General features: G+C 31.3%; 1 protein-coding gene across 1 annotated transcript in view; it reads right to left on the reverse strand.

Moving 5' to 3' along the window:
• LOC106682652 (suppressor of lurcher protein 1) overlaps positions 1 to 20021 on the reverse strand; it is a 181124-nt gene that overhangs the window by 142847 nt on the left and 18256 nt on the right. Inside the window, exons 2-3 of the mRNA XM_014423637.2 lie at positions 12576 to 12636; positions 8517 to 8577 (exon numbers count right to left, since the gene is read on the reverse strand). Coding sequence (XP_014279123.1) covers positions 8517 to 8577; positions 12576 to 12581 — 67 coding nt within the window. The 5' untranslated portion in view covers positions 12582 to 12636. The remainder of the gene's footprint in view (positions 1 to 8516; positions 8578 to 12575; positions 12637 to 20021) is intronic.

A 20021-nucleotide genomic window follows, 5' to 3' on the forward strand; every position in this document is an offset into this window, starting at 1 on the left:
CCTCTTGAACATATCGCTCCATCTTTTCTTTTTGACGTCCTCTTCTTCTTTGAAGGTCGTATGGAGTCCATTCTGTGGCAATTTTTGACCATCTGTTATCTTTGCTTCGAAGGAGCCCTGCCCATTTCCATTTACTCAATCTTATCATCTTCAGTGTGTCTTGTATCTGTCTGGATCAAATCATTTTTTATTCGATCTCTTTTCCTCACGTTCACAATCCTTCTTCCAAAATTATTTTGCCACACCTGCAATTTCCACTCCTGAGCTATAGTCAGTGACCATGCTTGGCATCCATAAGTGACCACTGGGTTCATCCAACTATCGAACACCTACAGAAGAATAAAAAGGTATAAAAAATTTTTGCCGAGCTACAAATATTAAAATTAAAGAAATGATTTCCGCTTTAAACAAAAATTTCATCGACAGTTTACAACTATGGAAAAATGAGATTTTATAATTTAAACTGACTGGAATTTGCTCTAGCCTCCTGATTTACATTGAACTAATATTTTGTAGGTTGATTCACAAACAACGGCGAATGTTCAATTCCCACTTGAGTAAAACGGTTTCAATGAATTACTGCATATTCATGTTGGTTATAATACAGAGGTTATCTGTATACATACGATTTAGCGAGAAGGGTGGCAGTCATAGTTAGGGGCTCTCCTACGCTAATAAGGCCCTACAGGGTGACGTAAAAGAAGAGGACTTCAGTTATTTGTCATGTCTGTTCTAGAGAAACATTTTTTACGTTCAATGACATATTAATTTTATTTTCTACATCTTTAGAAAAAAAAAAGGTTTTACTGTATTCGGGACTTAAAAGATTATATGTGTGGTAAAAAAAAACTCACATAATGATAATAAAATAAATAGTTGAATTATAAAGTAAATTAATTAAAAAATAATTAATAATTTATTAATAAATGAATTATAAATTATTTAATTGTAAATAAATGGTTTAAATAATTACTATGTGCGTTTTTTTTTTTTTTTACCGCAGCCAGACTATCTTATTTTTATGTTATAAAAAATATTTCTATTCAACTTTCAATTATATTAAGAGGTAGCTGGAAAATATGTACCAGAAAAAAAATCATTGTCGATGATAAATAAAATCTTAGCCTTTTTTTATCTTTATTTATTTTATTAACAACTGTAAAAAGCATTCTTACAACCAGCGAATGAGATGTACAGAAAAAAAAAAACAATGTCATTAAGGCATAAAGGTTAAGGTCATCCAATGATACCTCTCCATTCAAATTGAAATTTAAAAATCAATTTAAGAGGTCCCTATTCCACTTCGTAAACGTTGTCTTGTATCTGATAAGTGCCGCGTTGATAGTCCTTGAATTAGGGAGTTAGTGTGTATTGGAAGTGTGTCGTGAAACAGTTTATATAATGATTTAATGGTTGTTTGTACGTAAGGAGTTTGTAAGTTCTTATTACTGATGTAGGGGGGAGAGCTACTGATCAGTCTTAGTAATTTTGATTGAAATTGTAGCTTTTTCAATAAGTTAGATTTTTTGGCATATTCCTAAATTTGTGCACCGTAAGTCCAAAGTCTAAGAAGGTAAGTATAAATCTTATCCCTAAAAGCAGAAAATAAAATAAAAGTTTTCTAAATTTTTACGTGACAGCTGTAAAGCTCTCAGTGTGACGATAGCCACTACATGCATCTTATTCTATTCACATGAGCCGACCGAAAACGAAAAATACCATTGTGTTTGCTTGACGCAGTTAATGCCCTTTAGTTACAAATAAATTGTTTGCAACTATTATGATTAATTATCTTTATCCTTGTGAAATATAACCTTAAAATTAATCGTTGAACAATTGTGGCGTCAAGTCCAAGTTGATTGTCTAAAGCCTATAATCATAAACTGGGGACCAAAAAACATTTAATATTTAGTATGCTTTTGCTGCAAAATGTGAGATAAAGGTGAAAAATATAAATAAAATATAAAATAGAAGATACAATGAAATATGAAGCAAAACATTAATTTTATGAATAATGATAAGTACTTACAGTTTGATAGTTGCTGGGAAAATCTGTTTCAATTCACAAGTTTGGTTAGGATAAGTATTTTACTGGCAAAGTATAAATAGGTGAAAGGAATAAACAAATGAACCTGTTGTAGACTATAAAAGAAACCTTAAAATTATTTCTTTAAATTATTAAATTTAAAGAAATAATTGGCACTGATGGACAATGAACTGGACAATAATGATCATAAAATAAATAAATTAGCCATTGAAGCACGAGAAAAATCAAAAGTAGTGAGGTGACTCTTGAAAAGGCCAAATAAAGACAGTAGTACGAGACGATAGTAAGAGCCCAAGGGAAGAAAAAGTAAGTTATTTTACCCCTTTAATTACTTGAATAAAAACAATGTGTAATTACTAGTCAACATTAATGAGTCTGTCAACTATAGGTAGGGTGAATAGAAAATTGCGGATGTTTTAAAACGTTAAAAAAGTGTTTTTTTTAATAGGAGTTCCATATCGTTAAAACTACCTACATCACTGGAAAACCTAATAGGGCATCATTTAAAGTAGAGTAAATTTGCTAAAATTTACTCTACTTTAACTGATGCTCTCTTAGGTTTTATAGTGTTGTTGCTAGTTTTTAAGATATAAAGCTCTGAAAATAGCCATCATTCACGAATGCATGGCAGCTTCTTGATCTTTTGTTAAACTCTTGTATTCTTTTGGCAGGAACAAAACTTATAGTTGTTATTTCCATCTCGAGAAACCGCAAAATACGAATTGATAGCAAGAGAAAATAAATTTATTTTGTTTATAATTTTCGTCTTCTCTGTTCTTCTGATTTTTTTTTCTTCCTCCTCCTCCCCCCAAAAATCACAAAAATAGCGATAAATTCTACACCAGCTCGCTTACCTACACAAAACCTAGGGATGTAAGGGCAAAGTAAGGGGAGGTAGTGCGATACCGCAGACAATGAAAAGAGGTGATTGCAAATAGTTTAAGGGCAAAATAACACATAATAATAACAATAGCAGTGAAGAGGTAATTAGTGAGTGTGATTTTGAGTGGGAGATAAAAAATGTCAAACCTAAATTACATAAATTCATATCCTGAAAAGATAACAAATTTTATTAGACAGAACGTTTACGAACTTTTTTTTACAAATTGATTTGGTGAAAACGATCCAAGTTTCAAAGATAGTTCTGTAGATGTTGATGTTGATGTCTAAGGTGCAAAAACTGCACTGCAGAGTTATTGGAGTAAAAATTGGCGGAATATATACTTTAAAAAAATTAACCTAAAATAAATACACCATTTTTAACACGATTATTTCTCGTCAAGATTTTCCAACGCAACACACCAGGGCCCTGTTTCATAATGAAAGCTAATAGTATCAGTTCATAGTACAAGTGTAGAAACTAGTGTGATAATTACACTATTACTTATTTTTTTCATGATAGCGATGACTTTAGTGATATTACAGGACTTAAAAAACACTAAAGTACAAGTTACTATTGTACAAGTCTGTGTAATTGAATTAAGATAAATCTACAAGACTAATAGTATTAGTTTGTACTTTTTTATGAAACAGGGCCCTGATGTTTATATTTACACCTTCTTAACTGATACTCCGTATACCGGGCCAAATATCGTCCATAGATGTCCGTTATAGAGAAGTTTTACTCATATGGAGATTGAAAAATATATTTTCATACCTTCAACTATTATTTATCTCTATACCTGCTTAATAACTGCCATAACCAGCCTCCCGTGGCTAATCTCCGGGCACAAATACCTCCTTCGCCTCTGTCGGAATAGTACCCTGCAGGACGAAGGCACCTTCCTGCATAACCTGGCGGCCTGTAATCCTCCAACGTGTTTATCGGAATAGTACCCGGTAGGACGAGGTTAATCATCTTCCTTGTCAACTACCTTACCTCCTTACCTCCTTGCCTCTATCAACACAGCACGCATTGCCGAGGCCTGCTGGACAAGCAGAATCAGAAGAAAACCAACCCACCTCGACATGGTCTATGTCGTGGTCATTAATGTCTACATAGTCTTGCCATATTTTTAGGAACTGTAACGGCTGCAAATAATTCAAATAAAAATTTTGCTGGTAGATTTTGCGTTTAAGGTTTGCTTGACAATTATTTTTGTCAAGAGTTCCGAAAATTACCCATTAGAGTTTTATTTTACTTTAACTTGGTTGATTTTACTTATAATTGGACAAAATCTTTAGTCAAATATTACAAGCTTTATGATCTTTTATTCAAGCAGGAAATTAGATAATGACAATTCCATGAAGATATTGAGGCGAAACCGGGAAGTCATCAATTAGATACACAAAGGATGAAGATAGAACTACAGATGACTATTATCTCTACATTAACCTCACTATACATCCTGCTATTTCAGTTAATTGCGGGATGTTTAAATGAACATAATTGTCTGATGGTCTTCCAAGAACCAAGATAAACTTGGCTAAAATAACACTGGTAAACACAAAAACAATTATGATTTAATCCCCGCTTTATTTATAAATATAAAATGTAAAGGAGCACTCTTTAAAAAAAAAAATAAATTATGATGGCAATAATATAATTATATGAGCATCGCATGTCTTGATAAAAAATTTCTTGTTATAAAAAAAAATATTTTAGCAATTATTTTTTAAATCTATATATCGATTCAAAAATAATTTTGATCTGTTTACGATATTTCAGCCTAAAAAAAAAACTAATATTCTTTTTTAATTGTTACTAAATAATTTCTAGACTAGAGTTCTGAGAGAATAGCATGCGGTGTTGTTCTTAAATTAATAAATGTGACACAATTTTTAATTTAAATGAGCATCGCATGTCTTGATAAAAAATTTCTTGTTATAAAAAAAAATATTCTAGCAATTATTTTTTAATCTATATATCGATTCAAAAATAATTTTGATCTGTTTACGATATTTTAGCCTACAAAAAAAAACTAATGCTAATTTTTCAATTGTTGCTAAATAATTTCTAAACAAGATTTCTGAGAGAATAGCATACGGTCTTGCTTCAAAGATTAATTTGATATTAAAGATAAAATTGTGACACAATTTGTAACTAAAATGAGCATCGCATGTCTATTATTTTCCAAGAAAAAGTTCTTGGAAAATTGAGCATCCAAAAAAGTAAAAATATTTTCGTTAGTTTCTCTTATTTCGTTACATATTGTCCAAAATATTCGCTCTATTGGAACAACCACATAAGAAGAATTTGAAGTAAATTTAATTTTAGCCTATAACATAATGTTTAGAGACAATAGTATTGACATTTTTTTATTATTACTAAATTTTTTAAAAAAGTTTTATAGGAATAATTCATTCTACCATACTCAAGAGCAATTAGTATTAGAGATCTAAGTACACAATCATACCATATATACCTATCAACTAAAAGTTAAAAGTAAATAATAATAATAAAAAATACAATAATACAATTAGGTATAAACTAAAATGGATAAAAATAAAATTATATACACACATCATAAATTAACTTTGGCGGATAACTAAGTTAAATAATAGAAAAGAAAAAAATAATTAAGGCAAATAATTAAAATAAATTTATGAACACAATTATATCTATATAAAATATTTACATTCTGCCAAGGAATCCCAAATCTTTTACTTTTCACACAGTGGCCAAAACTATGAAATTGAAGAACTATTGTGCACGAAGTATTTTTTTGTAGGCTGAAATGAGAGTTAATAAAATTTACTACAGTTTTGTTTTGTCCTTTTTCCTTGTCCTTGTAGAACGTAACATTTTTGACGCCATTTAAAAAAATAATATAATATTATGGCAACTTCTTACGTTTTTGGGAAATTAATATTCGTGCAGAGCTCATTTTGGTTTCAAATTTTTAAAAATGTTATCAAATTTGAAAAAGAAATGGTTTGATTTAAAAATAATAGTAATAGAAGTTCTGTCAATTGCGATGTTTTGGAATTTTTAGTAACAATAGAAAAAAAGTTCCCTTATTACACTTAAAATCCCAAAAACGCAAATTTTATCTTTTAAATATCTTTTTATTTTATTAAGTATGTGGAAGGAATCAAAATTTGAGATCTAGAACCCCTACATAAAATTCGTATTATCCATTTCTTCTGACCAAAGTGCAACTTATTAAATAAGTATTTATTTAATCATAAGAACTGCATGATAAATTCGGAGATTTAGAAAAGTAGGATATGTTGATATTTAATTAAAAGAAGGATATTAAATTATTAAAAATGGTTGGGGTGGGGGCGCGTCCTGGCAACGTTGGGTAATCTTCTCTTAATAATTCATTTCTGGCCACCCTTAAAGCTTCACCCGTCACCGTACATCAACCCCTCAACGAAATGTCATGTACCGAATCTCATATGAAATTTTATTAATTTAAAAAATTAAATACAATGCTAAAACCAACCTCAATATATAACCAGTGTTTTTTCACAACTACAATTTATTTTTAATCAATAATTTTATTTCTTCAAACTATATTATATAATAACTAGATATAAATAAATGTGATATCATTCGGTTCAAACCAAGATTTTTTCTTAACATCTAATGTTTAATTTCTGTTTGGGACATTTTTTTTTTTTTTAAGGTTTTATTAAGTAATGCTAATATAAGCTGTAGCAATCATGGGCGTATATGGACGAAGTATTAGCGTTTATTCATTCAAGTTTTCATTCATACGATAAATACAGTTCAAAAAATGAATAGAAATACATATAAAATATAATAAATAAAATTAACTAATAATAATATTCAACAAAATCTGGTGTAGTTTACTAACCTACTTACGTTTACAGGTTTTGTGTAGGTCAGTGAGCTTGTGTTGAAGTTATAGACTAACGCCATTTTTGTGATATTTCCAAAACAAAATGTGTAATCCAGAGAAGATGAAAATTATGACCGAATAATTAAAATTTTTCTGTTGCCATAAACATTAGTATTTGAGGGTCTTTCTGGATGGAAGTAACAAATATAAATTTTATTTCTGACAAGAATACAACTCTTTAAAAAAGATAACGAAGCAGTCATGCAATCTGGAAACATAAAAAATATTTGATCCTACTTTGCTAGTTTAGTGGGGCTTAATTATTAAAATCCTATGCTATTCTTTCGGCATATAGGGATAATAATAGGCCATTCGATTTGTTTTCGGATGTAAAATAACAAAAAAATATTTTAAATTGTATTAAGTGAGTAAAATGCTCACTAATTCAGAAAAATATATTGTAAAATAAGGTATTAAAATATTTTTTAATTTTTTTAAAATGTTAAAAAAAAATTATTAAAATTTGTTTTTAGGTTCCTCAAAAACCATTAAATGTGTATTTTGATAAAAGATAGAAATATTTACCTGGTCCACTTGGCAACGTCAGTCGTCATCAGTGAAATAGCTGAATTGTTTCATGGGCAACCCACATCAGAGATTTCTACCAAATATATTTGTGCCAAGTATTTTAAATATAAAATTTATGATGGAGTGTCTTACCATACAGACGTTTCATGAGGTCAACTTCCAAATTTTAATAAATTGTTTTTTGGAATTCCAACAAAGTACCATATTATGCTATAACTAAGATTACTTTAAAACTACATAAAATTGAATCTAAGTTTTAAATTTATATTGAATTTTCATGCCTTGCAGATTTCTTATGTGTTAATATGAGTAGTTTTTGCTATAATTAATAATTTTTTAGAATCGTATCTTTAAGTTGAAAATTATAGTGGAGTATTGTGCCTTTGAGGTATTTCGTGTGTAGAAATTTTCAAATTTTTATATGGTTCCCTAAATATTGCAGATGGAATATTAACATTTTTTACTATAATTAACAATGTTTTATATCTACTTAGGGTTAAATCTAAAAGTTAAAATTTATAGTTGATTTATTAAAATTGTTTTCAGAAAAAAACTGAAAACACCCTTTTTTTAATAAGAAGTTACTCATCCATAATTTTTTGTTTAATGTAAGCTTATTCATATGTTTATAATCATTGAAAAAAAAATAGAGGATTAGGAATTGTTCCTTCTTTAAGAAATTAACTAGCGAAAATTGAATTTTGTTGATTCTCATTTGATAACTTTGCGAAATATTGTTAAACATAAACAGAAAATTATTAGTAAAAATTGCTTTGAATTGTATGACAGAATATACTGAACACAATGCACTCAATTTAAAGGTCTACAACTAATCTGTGTTAAATGATGTAAAATCGTAAGTGTGCAAAATCTAAATAATTACTGGAAAACTAAGGTTAAAATGGCTGTCATTTACTAACCGGACTCATACACATAAAAATTTTTTCGTAATTATGATTTTTTTTACCTTTGTTTAGCAGTGCAAGGTGTCCAGCAACCATTTTTATTTTTCTGAACTGCTTAGTATGAAGTAACTCTATTTTAAAAAATTATTTTCGGGATATAATCATGTAAGTTTAAAAAAAAACAACGTAAAAAATAGAGGAGAAAAAATGCAATAAACAACTTACCAGGGTTTACGGCATTTCCAGTCATGATGTAGAACGACGAGATCAATAAAAACATTAAAACCTGAAAAGAAAAACGTTGTCGATTATTACAAAATTATTTTTTCTCTAATCAGTGATTATATCTTTTTGAATATTTGACTTATCACTTATTTGTTAATTTCGACTTCAAAACTGACATTTAATATTATAAAACGAGATAGATTCAGCTAATTTCCTATCCAAACTAGAATCAAACTTCTGACATGAAAAATTAGTTATAAATCAATAATGAACTTCGTGATCAAATTGTCGCAAGTCACTATCGATTAAAGCAAAGTTGAGGGTTGTCGTGCAAGTTTTAGTGTGAGGAGGCCGCTCTACCATGCAGAGTTTGCCAACTGCAGTTTGTTAACACGAGTTGAACCGGGTGTGTAATCGAAGCTGAGGAAAATCCGGAAACTTTTAATAAGGAGAAAAGTTAGCTTGTTTTCCTTGGAGTAGAGGGGAGGGGAGTCTGACGGGAAACTTCAATGGACGACTCAGCACAAATGAGAAAATGTGATATGTAAATGGTATCAAAAATAAAATAAATGATTTAATAATCCTTTTTATTATTATTTATTTTGGAATTTTACGTATACCTTTTGGCACTGCATGGTAAATTTGTTATCAATTAGGCAACCTCTGCATAAGATTAGTATGAATTCATAAGGGGAGAAACCTTCCAATGAAGACAGTGCTGTGTTAAGGGGACTTTGAGGAATTTTGATTAAAAGTTCTGAATGGTCTGAAGGAGCCCCACCTGAGTGAGTCCATAGCGGTTTAAGCAGCTGTGGATTGTTTTTTAGCAAGTGATATTTTTTTTTTTTTTTTTTTTTATGGGTAGTAAATAAAGTGGGTGATTCAGTCTGAATCATTGAATTTAATTGAAAAATGAAAAATAAAAAAATTTAATAAAATAAAATAATTCACTCTTTCTCATAATGCAAAAAGTGATTACCTGCTTTCTTTAGTTTCAATATTTTCTGCTACATATTTTCACCTAATTTAATGGTACAAAAAGAATGTAGCCCTTAGAGGAAGGATTAGGACAAGTGAGGCCAAAAAGGCGGATATATGATGAACTCCAGCGGCGTGACAGGAATACGAGCCAATCACCTAGTGCCTTCTGTTTCAGTTTAGATTACAATGTTAGACATTCCCATTAACCTCAAAGTGAACCTGGGCTCCAAGGGCCTGGTCAATTCCCCTCTTTTTTAGGCTTCACTTTTCGTTTGAAGGAGATTAGGGTTTACTAATCGTTCCCTCTCATATTTCTCCCAGCCAACAAATACTTCATAGCAATCGAGATGTCCTACTTCAATAATCTTAAATATTTTTCAATTCGGTATTTTATTTGGAACAGAAGTTGTATACGTCGAATGGGCGGATACTGAGTTGCTGGGTGACTGAATGGTTTCTTCAGAATATTATATTTTATTGTCTTATAGTGTTTATCATGTTTTTATTAGTAATTTAAAGTTTTTTAAATATTTAGTTCTATCTACATATCGATGGCTTACTTCACAATGGTGCTAAGTACATTTCAACTAACAATGCAATTAAAGATCAAACCGTTTTAGAATTTACCTAACTTACCTAAATCTGTTCAGTCAACAAATTATGGTATAAGGATATATGTGGCCGGAGCATTGGGCTGGAGTTTTCATTGTCCACATGTTTGCGGCTGGAGCCTTTAAAGAGTTAATCATCCTCTTCTACTATCTATTCTCCAGGAGAGTACCTTCCTTCTAATCTTCATTTATACATTCACTTTAAATGTTCATACTACTTCAGACATTTTTCCTCAATCTCTTCCAGAATGTTTTCTCAATTTTCATTGTTTCTCTTGCAGTTACGTTTCTTACTTTATCCATTTTGAACATTCCTACCGGTTGTTACAAGTAACAGTAACGGTTTTATTAAGAATTCAATATAGTATAAGAGCCGGGAAGAAACAAGGCAGTTATTTCACCACAGTGTTTTGTTACTTCAATCAAAACTGCCTATAATTTCTAGTCAAAATAGATGAGTCTGCCTAGTATAGGTAAGGGGAATAAAAAATGGCGGTTGTTTCAAAACGTTAAAAAAACAATTTTCATTCAGAGGTCTTTATCGTTAAAACTACCAACAACACTAGAAACCTAAGAGAACATTATTTAAGGTAGAGTAACTTTGCTGAAATATTAGACCTACTAGAGATATTTACGTTCAATAGTTCTCGAGATATATATTTTTAAAAAGCAACGTTTCATAAAAATATACTGAAAGATTAGTAGTTAAATTAGAGCTAGTTTAGTGTACTATAAAGTAGTTCCTCGCGTTTATCTTCGTAGGAGTAATAGTTTTCATTATATTTGACAGAATAAATTAACAAAATATTAATTTCTAGTTGTTCGAATAAAATGTTTGATTTATTTTAAAACAAATTTGATTCTTTTTTTCTCAACTTTATTCTTATTAATAGAATAATAATAGATATTATTAATCTAGATTTAAAACAATGTTTTTGGTTAAAGAATGATATCATAAATAGTTTTAAAAATAAAATGGACAGTTTTAAATTAAAATATCCCCAATACAAAGAAAAGATTCAGGACTTCTTTACAAAGTGTAGAATAGATATTTTAAATAAATATAAATTACAATTAACAAAGAAAATAAACAAAATAATAAAAGTTAAAATTAATAAACCGTATAATAGGGAGTACTTAAAAAAGGATCTGAACAAAACATTTGTCTCTACCAATAATATTCCTGAAAAATTAAAAAAAAAAAAATAAAGTTGAGAGAAAAAAAGGATCAAATTTGTTTTTAAATAAACTAAACCACTATCAAACAAGAATATATTAATAAAAATGAATCTAAAAATGTTTGATATCTCTGGAACCATAAGACATATGTAAGTCTGCCAGCACTCAAAATAAAGGAAATTTAACTTACTATATAGTAGTTTTTGACACTTATCATCGTAGAGGTAGTAGTTTTTATGATATTCCCGTATGAATATCATTTTGGGCATGAAATTTTGTCCAAACAACTATAAATCAATTTATATAAGCAGATAGTATGAAAACTACTACTCTTCCGAAGATAAACGTCATAAACTACTTTATAGTACAATGAACTAGCTTTAATTTGATAGCTAATAGATATCTGTACGTCAGATGTAGATTTCTCAAAATAAATTCACTTTCAACATATTTCAGTACTTTTTTTGCTTTTAAAAAAGCTATATCTCGAGAAATATTGAATTTAAATAGCACTATTGGGACTCATATTTTAGAAAATTTACTCTACTTTAAATGATGTTCTCTTAGGTTTTCTAGTGATGTTGCTAGTTTTTAAGATATAGAGCTCCGAACGAAAAATTAATTTTTTTTAACGTCAGACTCGTCAATTTTGACAAGTAATTCCATAGCTTGTAGGGCAGACTGGAGTTGATTTGTAACGACTCTAATAACTCTAGAAAAGTCTGTAGTACGCCCTCACTAATAAAAGTAACTACAGTCTACAGAACTATCTTTGGAATACGTCCAACCCAAAATAAAAATACAAAATTTGTTTACCAGATGTGCCACTATTCAATAAGGGAAGAGATAAAAACCTTTGTACGCATGAATATTAAATTAGAAATATCTGTAATTAAAAACAACAATAAAACAACCTTACAAATTTATGGACAAGGCATTTTGTCGTAAAATAGGGTAACTGACGAGTGAATTAATATTTTCGACTTCACCAACTTTTTCAACGTTCATTTCGTAGATTGTTTAAAGAATTTTAATAACTTCCTACTTTTAAAGGTTAACGTTAATATGAAATTATAGTATGCGACTCCTTGTCTGAGGAAAAATCGTTTAATTAGCAACGATTTTAACATGGAAGTATTTTTCAGATACCATGTTTTACGTCCGTGTGTGGAAGTGTGTGCGTGTATGTAAGATTAAGATGAGGGAAATAATCAGCAATATTATTTTATAGAATTATTGATTTAATATAAAAGTAATAATTACAATAAAAAAGTATTGACAATATTACCTCCATGAAGTTCAAAAACGACTTTCTTCTGGTACGCACGTGTAAAAAATGGTTAGTTCTCCTGAAATAAATAAAATATTACAGTGAAATATAGTTGTAATATTAAATACATTTTTATTTAAAATAATCTTTTTGTAGTTGTTTTTATTATTATATATCAATCACAAAGACTAAGGGAAAAAAAACCTTAATTCAAAACTAATAGAAAAATTAGTAATTTTAATATAAAATTATATTATAACTAGTTTATCCCTGCGAGAACTCTCGTATTAGGTATATTTCATTCTTATCATTCATCTATTATAAATAGAAACTATATCATTCTTAATAATACAGGAGTCCAAGAGGAGAAAAAAATAGTTACTATACCCCAATTTTTGATTCATTTGATTTATTAGTCACAATTGATGAATCTGCGAAGTATAGGTAGGGGGAATGCAAAATGGTGGCTGTTTTAGGAGCTCTTAATCTTTAAAACTAGCAACAGCACTAGAAAACCTGAGAGAATTTCATTTGAAGTAGAGTAAATTAACTAAAATACCTATGAAAACCTAAGAGAATTTCATTTAAAGTAGAGTAAATTAACTAAAATACGAGCACTAATAGAGCTATTTACGTTCAATAGTTCTCGAGATATAGCTTTTTAAATTGTAACATTTACATACTGAAAGATCAGTAGTTAGTGAATTTATTTTGAGAAATCTCTATCTCAAAACCCATTCTAAGTATAGATGTCTATTAGCACTCAAAGCAAGTTTAATTGACTATTAAGTAGTTCCTCATGTTTAGCTTCGTAGGAGTTGTAGTTATCACGATATTTGGTAAAATAAATTGATTTATAGTTGTTCGGACAAGAAGTTAGATTTATGAAAAAATATATCTCAAGAACCATTCAACGTAACGTAACGTAGCTTTCCAGCACTCAAATTAAAGCTAGTTACTATAAAAAACTATTACTATACAATTGTTTATATAGTATTCTTATATATAACAACTTTGTAGGCGTAGTAGTTTTTATGATAAATATTATAAAAATTAAAAAAAGCTTGGCCTGCTTCCACAGCTCAGCGGGATTCCACCAAAAATTTTAGTACAATTCAAGCTTCATTGTATATGGATAGTTGAATCTTAAAACTGAAGTGATATTCTCCCCCCGGGACTGCTTTAAAACTTTCCAAATATACTTTTTCATCATCCGTTCCTTTCTCACTGATAGATTATTCCAAGTAAAGCACAAAGGTTTCTATTCATCTCTCTACTCTCATTCCGCTGGTGTTCCTCAAGCTAGTATCCTCGGTCACATCCTCTACGCCGTCTATACAGCTGACATTCCAACAAATCCTAACACTAACCTCGCCACGTATGCCGATTAAACATGTGTGTGTGCTCACTGTTAATAATAAGACTTTGGTTACATCCCAAATTCCAGTCCCATATCACAACCCTCGAATAATGGTGCCGAAATTGGTGAATATAAATAAATCCTAAGAAATCTCTTCAAATCACCTTTAATCTTCGTCGTAAACCTACCGACTGCTCTACAGTATACTTTAATAATGTTGCTCGTACCCCTGTTGAACAGATCCGCTACCTTGGACTCCATCTTAACAAACGACTAACTTGTAACTTACCAAAACTGAAACAAGAGTGAAAGGACAGAGAACTGACTATGTCAGCAATTACTAGACAAACGGCCTAAGCTTCCAATTCAAGACTGCTCTATCTGGACATACGGAGTTGAGCTTTGGGGCTTCACTAAACCTCCGGATTCCTCTCGTATCCATTCCTTCGTAAAATCCTCAATGCTCCTTAATTTGTTACAAATATCCATAAAGACCTAATGTTCCTTATTTAACCAATCTAGCCCGAACCAGATATCAATCTTTCCATTATAAACTCCCTAACCACTGAAACTAACCTTGCTTCCTCTTTCATTCCTGACAATCTTCCGAGATGCCTGAAAAGAAGATTTTCTCGAAACTTTATATGGTAAAAATTATTTTAGAGTGCAACCAATGGTTAGTTTTTCTAAATACCTGTACCATACCATTATGATCGTACTTTAAATTTACTTGTTGTATTTTATGTACAGTTCTAAATACCAATAAATAAATAAAATAAAAAAGATAAACTCCAAGGAGACAACGTAAGTACTTATTAAGTAAACTGTTACTTAAAAATAGTCATTATAAAGTATGCAACTTTAACAATTGTGTGTGTTGAATAGACTTTCTTTCTAATATTATATTGTTCATATCATTGAACATGATACCGCCTATCTTTATAATGAATCAAAGAAAAATAGACATACCTGATACGAGATTTCTCAGAGGGGTAAAATAGTACGTATATACAGTGCTATCATTAGTTCGAAGGAAATTTGAAAATTAAATTATGAAGGTATAAGTAACCATCCTTTAAGATTCCTCCCTACTTGAAATTTCATAAAGGTTGTTATGTAAACTTAGAGCTTAGATATAAAGTACACGCCAAACATAATGAGAAGCAACACCCTTTAAGGTAAGAGAGGGAAGCTTGGAAAAAGGGGCGAAGGGAATTCATGAAGGGTAGAAACAGTACGATAAGAGCAGGAGTTGCGCAGGGCTATATATCATGGTCTGTCCTACTGATAGGTCCTCTCTGATTCCTGCCTGCATCTCATTTATTAGTCTTCCTTTTCACCAGATTCTCTATTCGTTTTCTCTTCTTTCTGGAAAGACCGTTTGTCGGAACTGGAGAAACGAAGATTCATTAGAGTTTCTCCTTACTTAGGAAAATACTAATACTTCTAGAATTCACTATATATGAATTCACTGAAGAATAGGTGATGATTATAGATGTATGAATAGAATATAGATAGTATGAATAGAAAAATGAAGTATAGATCGCTCAGTTAATTACTTAACTTATTATAAAGTAGTTTATGACACTTATCTTCCTAGTAGTTTTTATGATAATGACATATGAATATAAATTTGGCAAATGAAAATTTATAACTAAAACTATAAATCAATTTATTTTAGCAAATTTCATGTAAACTATTACTCCTACGAAGATAAACATTATAAAATACTTAATAGCTCATTAAACTTTTTCTAACATTGCATCATGTTTAAATGGTTACTATAGTTATCCAATAATGTTTTGTATTAAATGTAAACAAAACAATCTACTTCCGTTACGGGACACTTTTTCTAACATTGCATCCCGCAAAATGATTTATAAGACGTTGTCACGTCAAAAAAGGAAAATAAATGTTAAAGAAGTACGCATTCAACACTAAATAACGTTTTTTAAAAATTTATTTTAGTCTTTACACTAATGATAGATAAGCTTTGTAGCACTTAAACATATTAATTATTAATAAAATACTTAGAAACAAGAGGAACAGAGTCTCATTATTAGAGTGGAATAGTTTATAGAGTTAACCTTTTCCTGCAATAGGATTTGTATCAACTTGGTCCCGTGTCTCCTAGTGGGCGTTCCAACTTGTAATGGTGGGCGGTTTCAATGTTTTTGAAACTTTGTTCCACTCCCAGTTTACAAAATACCATCTGTTCATCAAATGGGGAAAAGTCGGTTGGTTGGGTGTCTCTTTTGAAAGTATCCTCTGCAAACTGCTTCAATCACTTTAACTCGATAACCTTATTTTTGGTGTTTGAACTATAACTCTGTTGTGTTTGGAAAAACGGATAAAACCATACTTTCGCAAAATCCTACCGATTCTTCATTAACTCCTATGATTCCTTTTTTTTTTTCTAACTTCCTATATATTTATTTTGAATCAATTACAATTATACACATTTTACATAATCTAGGAAAAAATATATATACACATATTTACATTTTATCTTGTTTTGCCTGATGGCATTATAAGATAAAGAAAAACATTGTCCGCTGAAGGCGGTTTGTACATGAGTGGCGTGATAGTCGGGGAGCTAACAGAGAATGAGGGGGGACCATTCCGGCTGGCGGTGTTGAGGTGTGGGTGACTTCAAGCTGCAGAGCCAGAAGTCCTTCCCTCGGCGAGGACGTCGACCAAGGGGACCGTGCTTTGTCACCTCCCAGGTCTCGGTGGAGGGGCGATTTCTCGGAATAGGGGGTTGGCACAGGCTTTCAGCCCATCAAAGTCAAACTCTCGACAGGCGGTGAGATGGGATCTCACCTTCTCCAGTCACGGCAGAGAGAGACTTAAGGTGGCCTGACAGAAGTCGTATAGGCTCTATCACCTGCTCACTTCACAGCAGATCTCGCTCCGCCTCATACGCCCGACTCAGCAAGACCACGTTAACCAAACTGTAGAGCTTCCAGAATTCCCTCCTTCGGCGAATAGTCAGAGGAACCACACTCCAACGGGCCAGGAATAGAGTCATCAGTGAGGAGCTCCAACTCTCTTCTGTGCCGGAATTCATAGGCCGTAGGCACATCCTATGATTCCACGATTCCTTCTTTACCCTCTTTTTTCAGCAACTTTTTGTAGCCTCTACTTTCCTAGAGGTGGTAAAATCCCTGGAGACCAGCAACGTAAAATAAAAAGTTGAAAACGACCTGCTGGGATTACGCAATGCATCACATTCTTCTCTCTATAAAATATTCTGTGTTAACAACTCATTTATATACGTTTCATTCTATATAAGCTTGTCCCAGAAGAGATATTGCGATTTGGATTGCAAAAGTTTGAGTAATTTTGATTTTCAGGTACGTTGTCAAAGTCTGATAACCAGTTCTGAAAATCATTAAACTTCTTGCAAGTTGGAAATTTGGAATAGATAATGTTATTCGGGCCCGATATAATTTACAATGCTTGCATGAAATATCCAGGCAATGAAATCTTGTGCAAAATGCACTTGAAGCGATTTACATAAGAAATATGGAAAAAAGGTGTGCTATGTATTTCTCTCGGGATGCCAGGATAATCGCTGAAGGCAATTATCCAAAAATTAGTTAATTAATTAATTTATATTGAGTCCTGCAAAACTATTATTATATTTAGATTCTTTTCCAAAAGTCTTTTGTGTGTTTACTAGTTACCAATTACATACCTTTATATTTATAAAATATTGTTACCATTAATTATATTTATATTAATTATACCTTTTCGGAACCTTATTTCCCATTGTCTATTATCAGACACAACTAAGAAAAATATGTCACACAAGGGGTGGTACATTTAGAAAAGTGTTTGGTGCAGGTGTTGTTTACAAACTATAATTGACTTGCCTACCGACAAAGCCAGCAGGCAGTACCTTCTTTTAATAGATTTGCTCAGCAAGGTCCTTTTCACCTGTCCCATTAATTACCTGCGAAGTGCCGTTTGTTGACAGGTAAAATAACAGGCACAGGTTTGACAAGACATATGGCAAATACTCTTATAATATTAATTATTGTTAATACCTCAATATATCTATCAGGCAGTTTTTCAAGATGGCGGAAAACCCAAACAGGAGAGAGTGGAAAACTTGGACGTTTTTCAAGGTGTTTGTGATAATGATTTCTGGCACCAATTTGTGATGTGAGGTATTCTACCTTTATTATATACCAGGAGGCCTTGACAATGCCTGTTCATACAGGATTGGTCGCTGGCTAGGACATGAATTGACATTTTTACGGGATGTAGCCGTAAATCCTCGCAGGATGGAAACTTCACTCTGTAGGGAACCAGTTTACGGCCGTGAAGGTGATGGCAAGTCTTACAGGAACTTTCTACTAATGATTGGAAAAAAAGGTTTAGGCAGGAGGAGTGATCCTGAAAAGGCAGATTGAAATAAAAGTCTAATATAAGTTTCTAAAAATAAACCTGAATGTAATGAAATACAATATTGTTACAATGCAATAATAAAAGATGTATTAAGTTGTATGTTATTAAGTAATCTTTATGAACATTAAACATTAAATTTCATATTACTGAGCTTGTGGGTCCAACATTGTAACATGAATCTAAAATTTATTTATTTAGCACAGGCAAACAGACCAGCTATGGTATCGAGGGGAGGAATAGATCTAACCAGGAGGCATGTCATGAATTAATGAAGATCTGTAGCCCGGGACGCGGGATTTAATTATGCTGTAGTCCAGTGTGAGCATAGCTTCATCATTGGTCCTGTATCTTCGTTTCAAGTCTGTCTGTTTTCATCAATGGACACGATTTTATAAAAAAAAAATATGTGGGAACTGACCTGTATTTATAATTGTCAAAACATGAGGCAAAATTTTTTTTATCGATTAAAATAATTTTTAATAAAAATATTATCTCTAATAAACGGGGCTTATAAATGACAGTAGTTTAGATTGTAATAGAAGGTTTGCATAAGTAAGAATAATTGATTTTGGATTTCCGTAAATCGAACGCTATAAACTATGATCCAGGCACTAAATTATTAAAGTTTCAGAAAAAGGCGGAACGGGAAAACGGAGTTTTTTTTCAGAATTTTATAAATAGTATAATAATACAAAAAAATATTCGTAATGGAAAAAAAAATAGTAGATTGTAGGAAGATAGTCCGGATAGCGGTCAATTAAGGTATCAACATAGGAGAAAATTATTTATTGTTAACCAACGTTGGGGAGAAACGTGCGGGGCTTCGTCAGGGGTTTCAAATTGAGACAAAGATTTTTTTTTTTAAATCCTTTTTTTTTTATAGATATTACAATCTGCCACACAGTTGTGGGCAATAGGTAATAGTGATGATCTCATACATACTAAAATAAAATAAAATAAATAAATGAATAAAAAAAAACTGAAAATATATACGAACTGAAGAATAAACAAGATGAACATAATCAAACTATCTGTATGAAAAATAAATAAATAAAATAACATAATGATAAAATAATATAGTCTTTAGTCACATTTACACTCTAATATACAATATTTACACAATCGACCTGAGGATCCCTGAGCCTACTCTATCCCCCACTTGTGAGGGGTAGAGCAGAGCTCAAAAGATCCCAGCGCATCCCTCTCGCCGCATCACTGATAGTGAGTCAGTGGAGGCTGAGCAAGTGGGCTAAAGCCGCAAACACTCAACTTGAGTGGAGAATCTGACCATTGCCAGAACTCCAATAGCTCATATTAATTTTAATAAGTCTCTTGGCCACTGCCGTTTCAACCTTCTAGGTGGGCTGTAGGGATGGGTGGAACTAGATAAGGCTTAGGATGGTTGGAAACCTTTACGGAATTTTGAGAATTTGGTTGGTATGAGGTGAGAAAAAGATGACAACCATATCGTTGTTGTTAAAAAAACATTTAGCCATCTATGTTTCAATCTGACAGCCCTGACGAATCCCTGCAAAGTGGGACGAAACGTAGGTAAACAATAAATAGTTTTCTCCTACTATTTTGATGCCTTTATTGACCGTATCCCGGACTATCTTTGTAAATTCACTATTAATGTACATTTTTCGACCACCAGTCGGACTATCTTGCGACGTTATATATATATATAT

This window comes from Halyomorpha halys, unplaced genomic scaffold, assembly GCF_000696795.3.
Source record: "Halyomorpha halys isolate HHAL.00 unplaced genomic scaffold, Hhal_1.1 Scaffold433.1, whole genome shotgun sequence".
Taxonomy (NCBI): domain Eukaryota; kingdom Metazoa; phylum Arthropoda; class Insecta; order Hemiptera; family Pentatomidae; genus Halyomorpha; species Halyomorpha halys.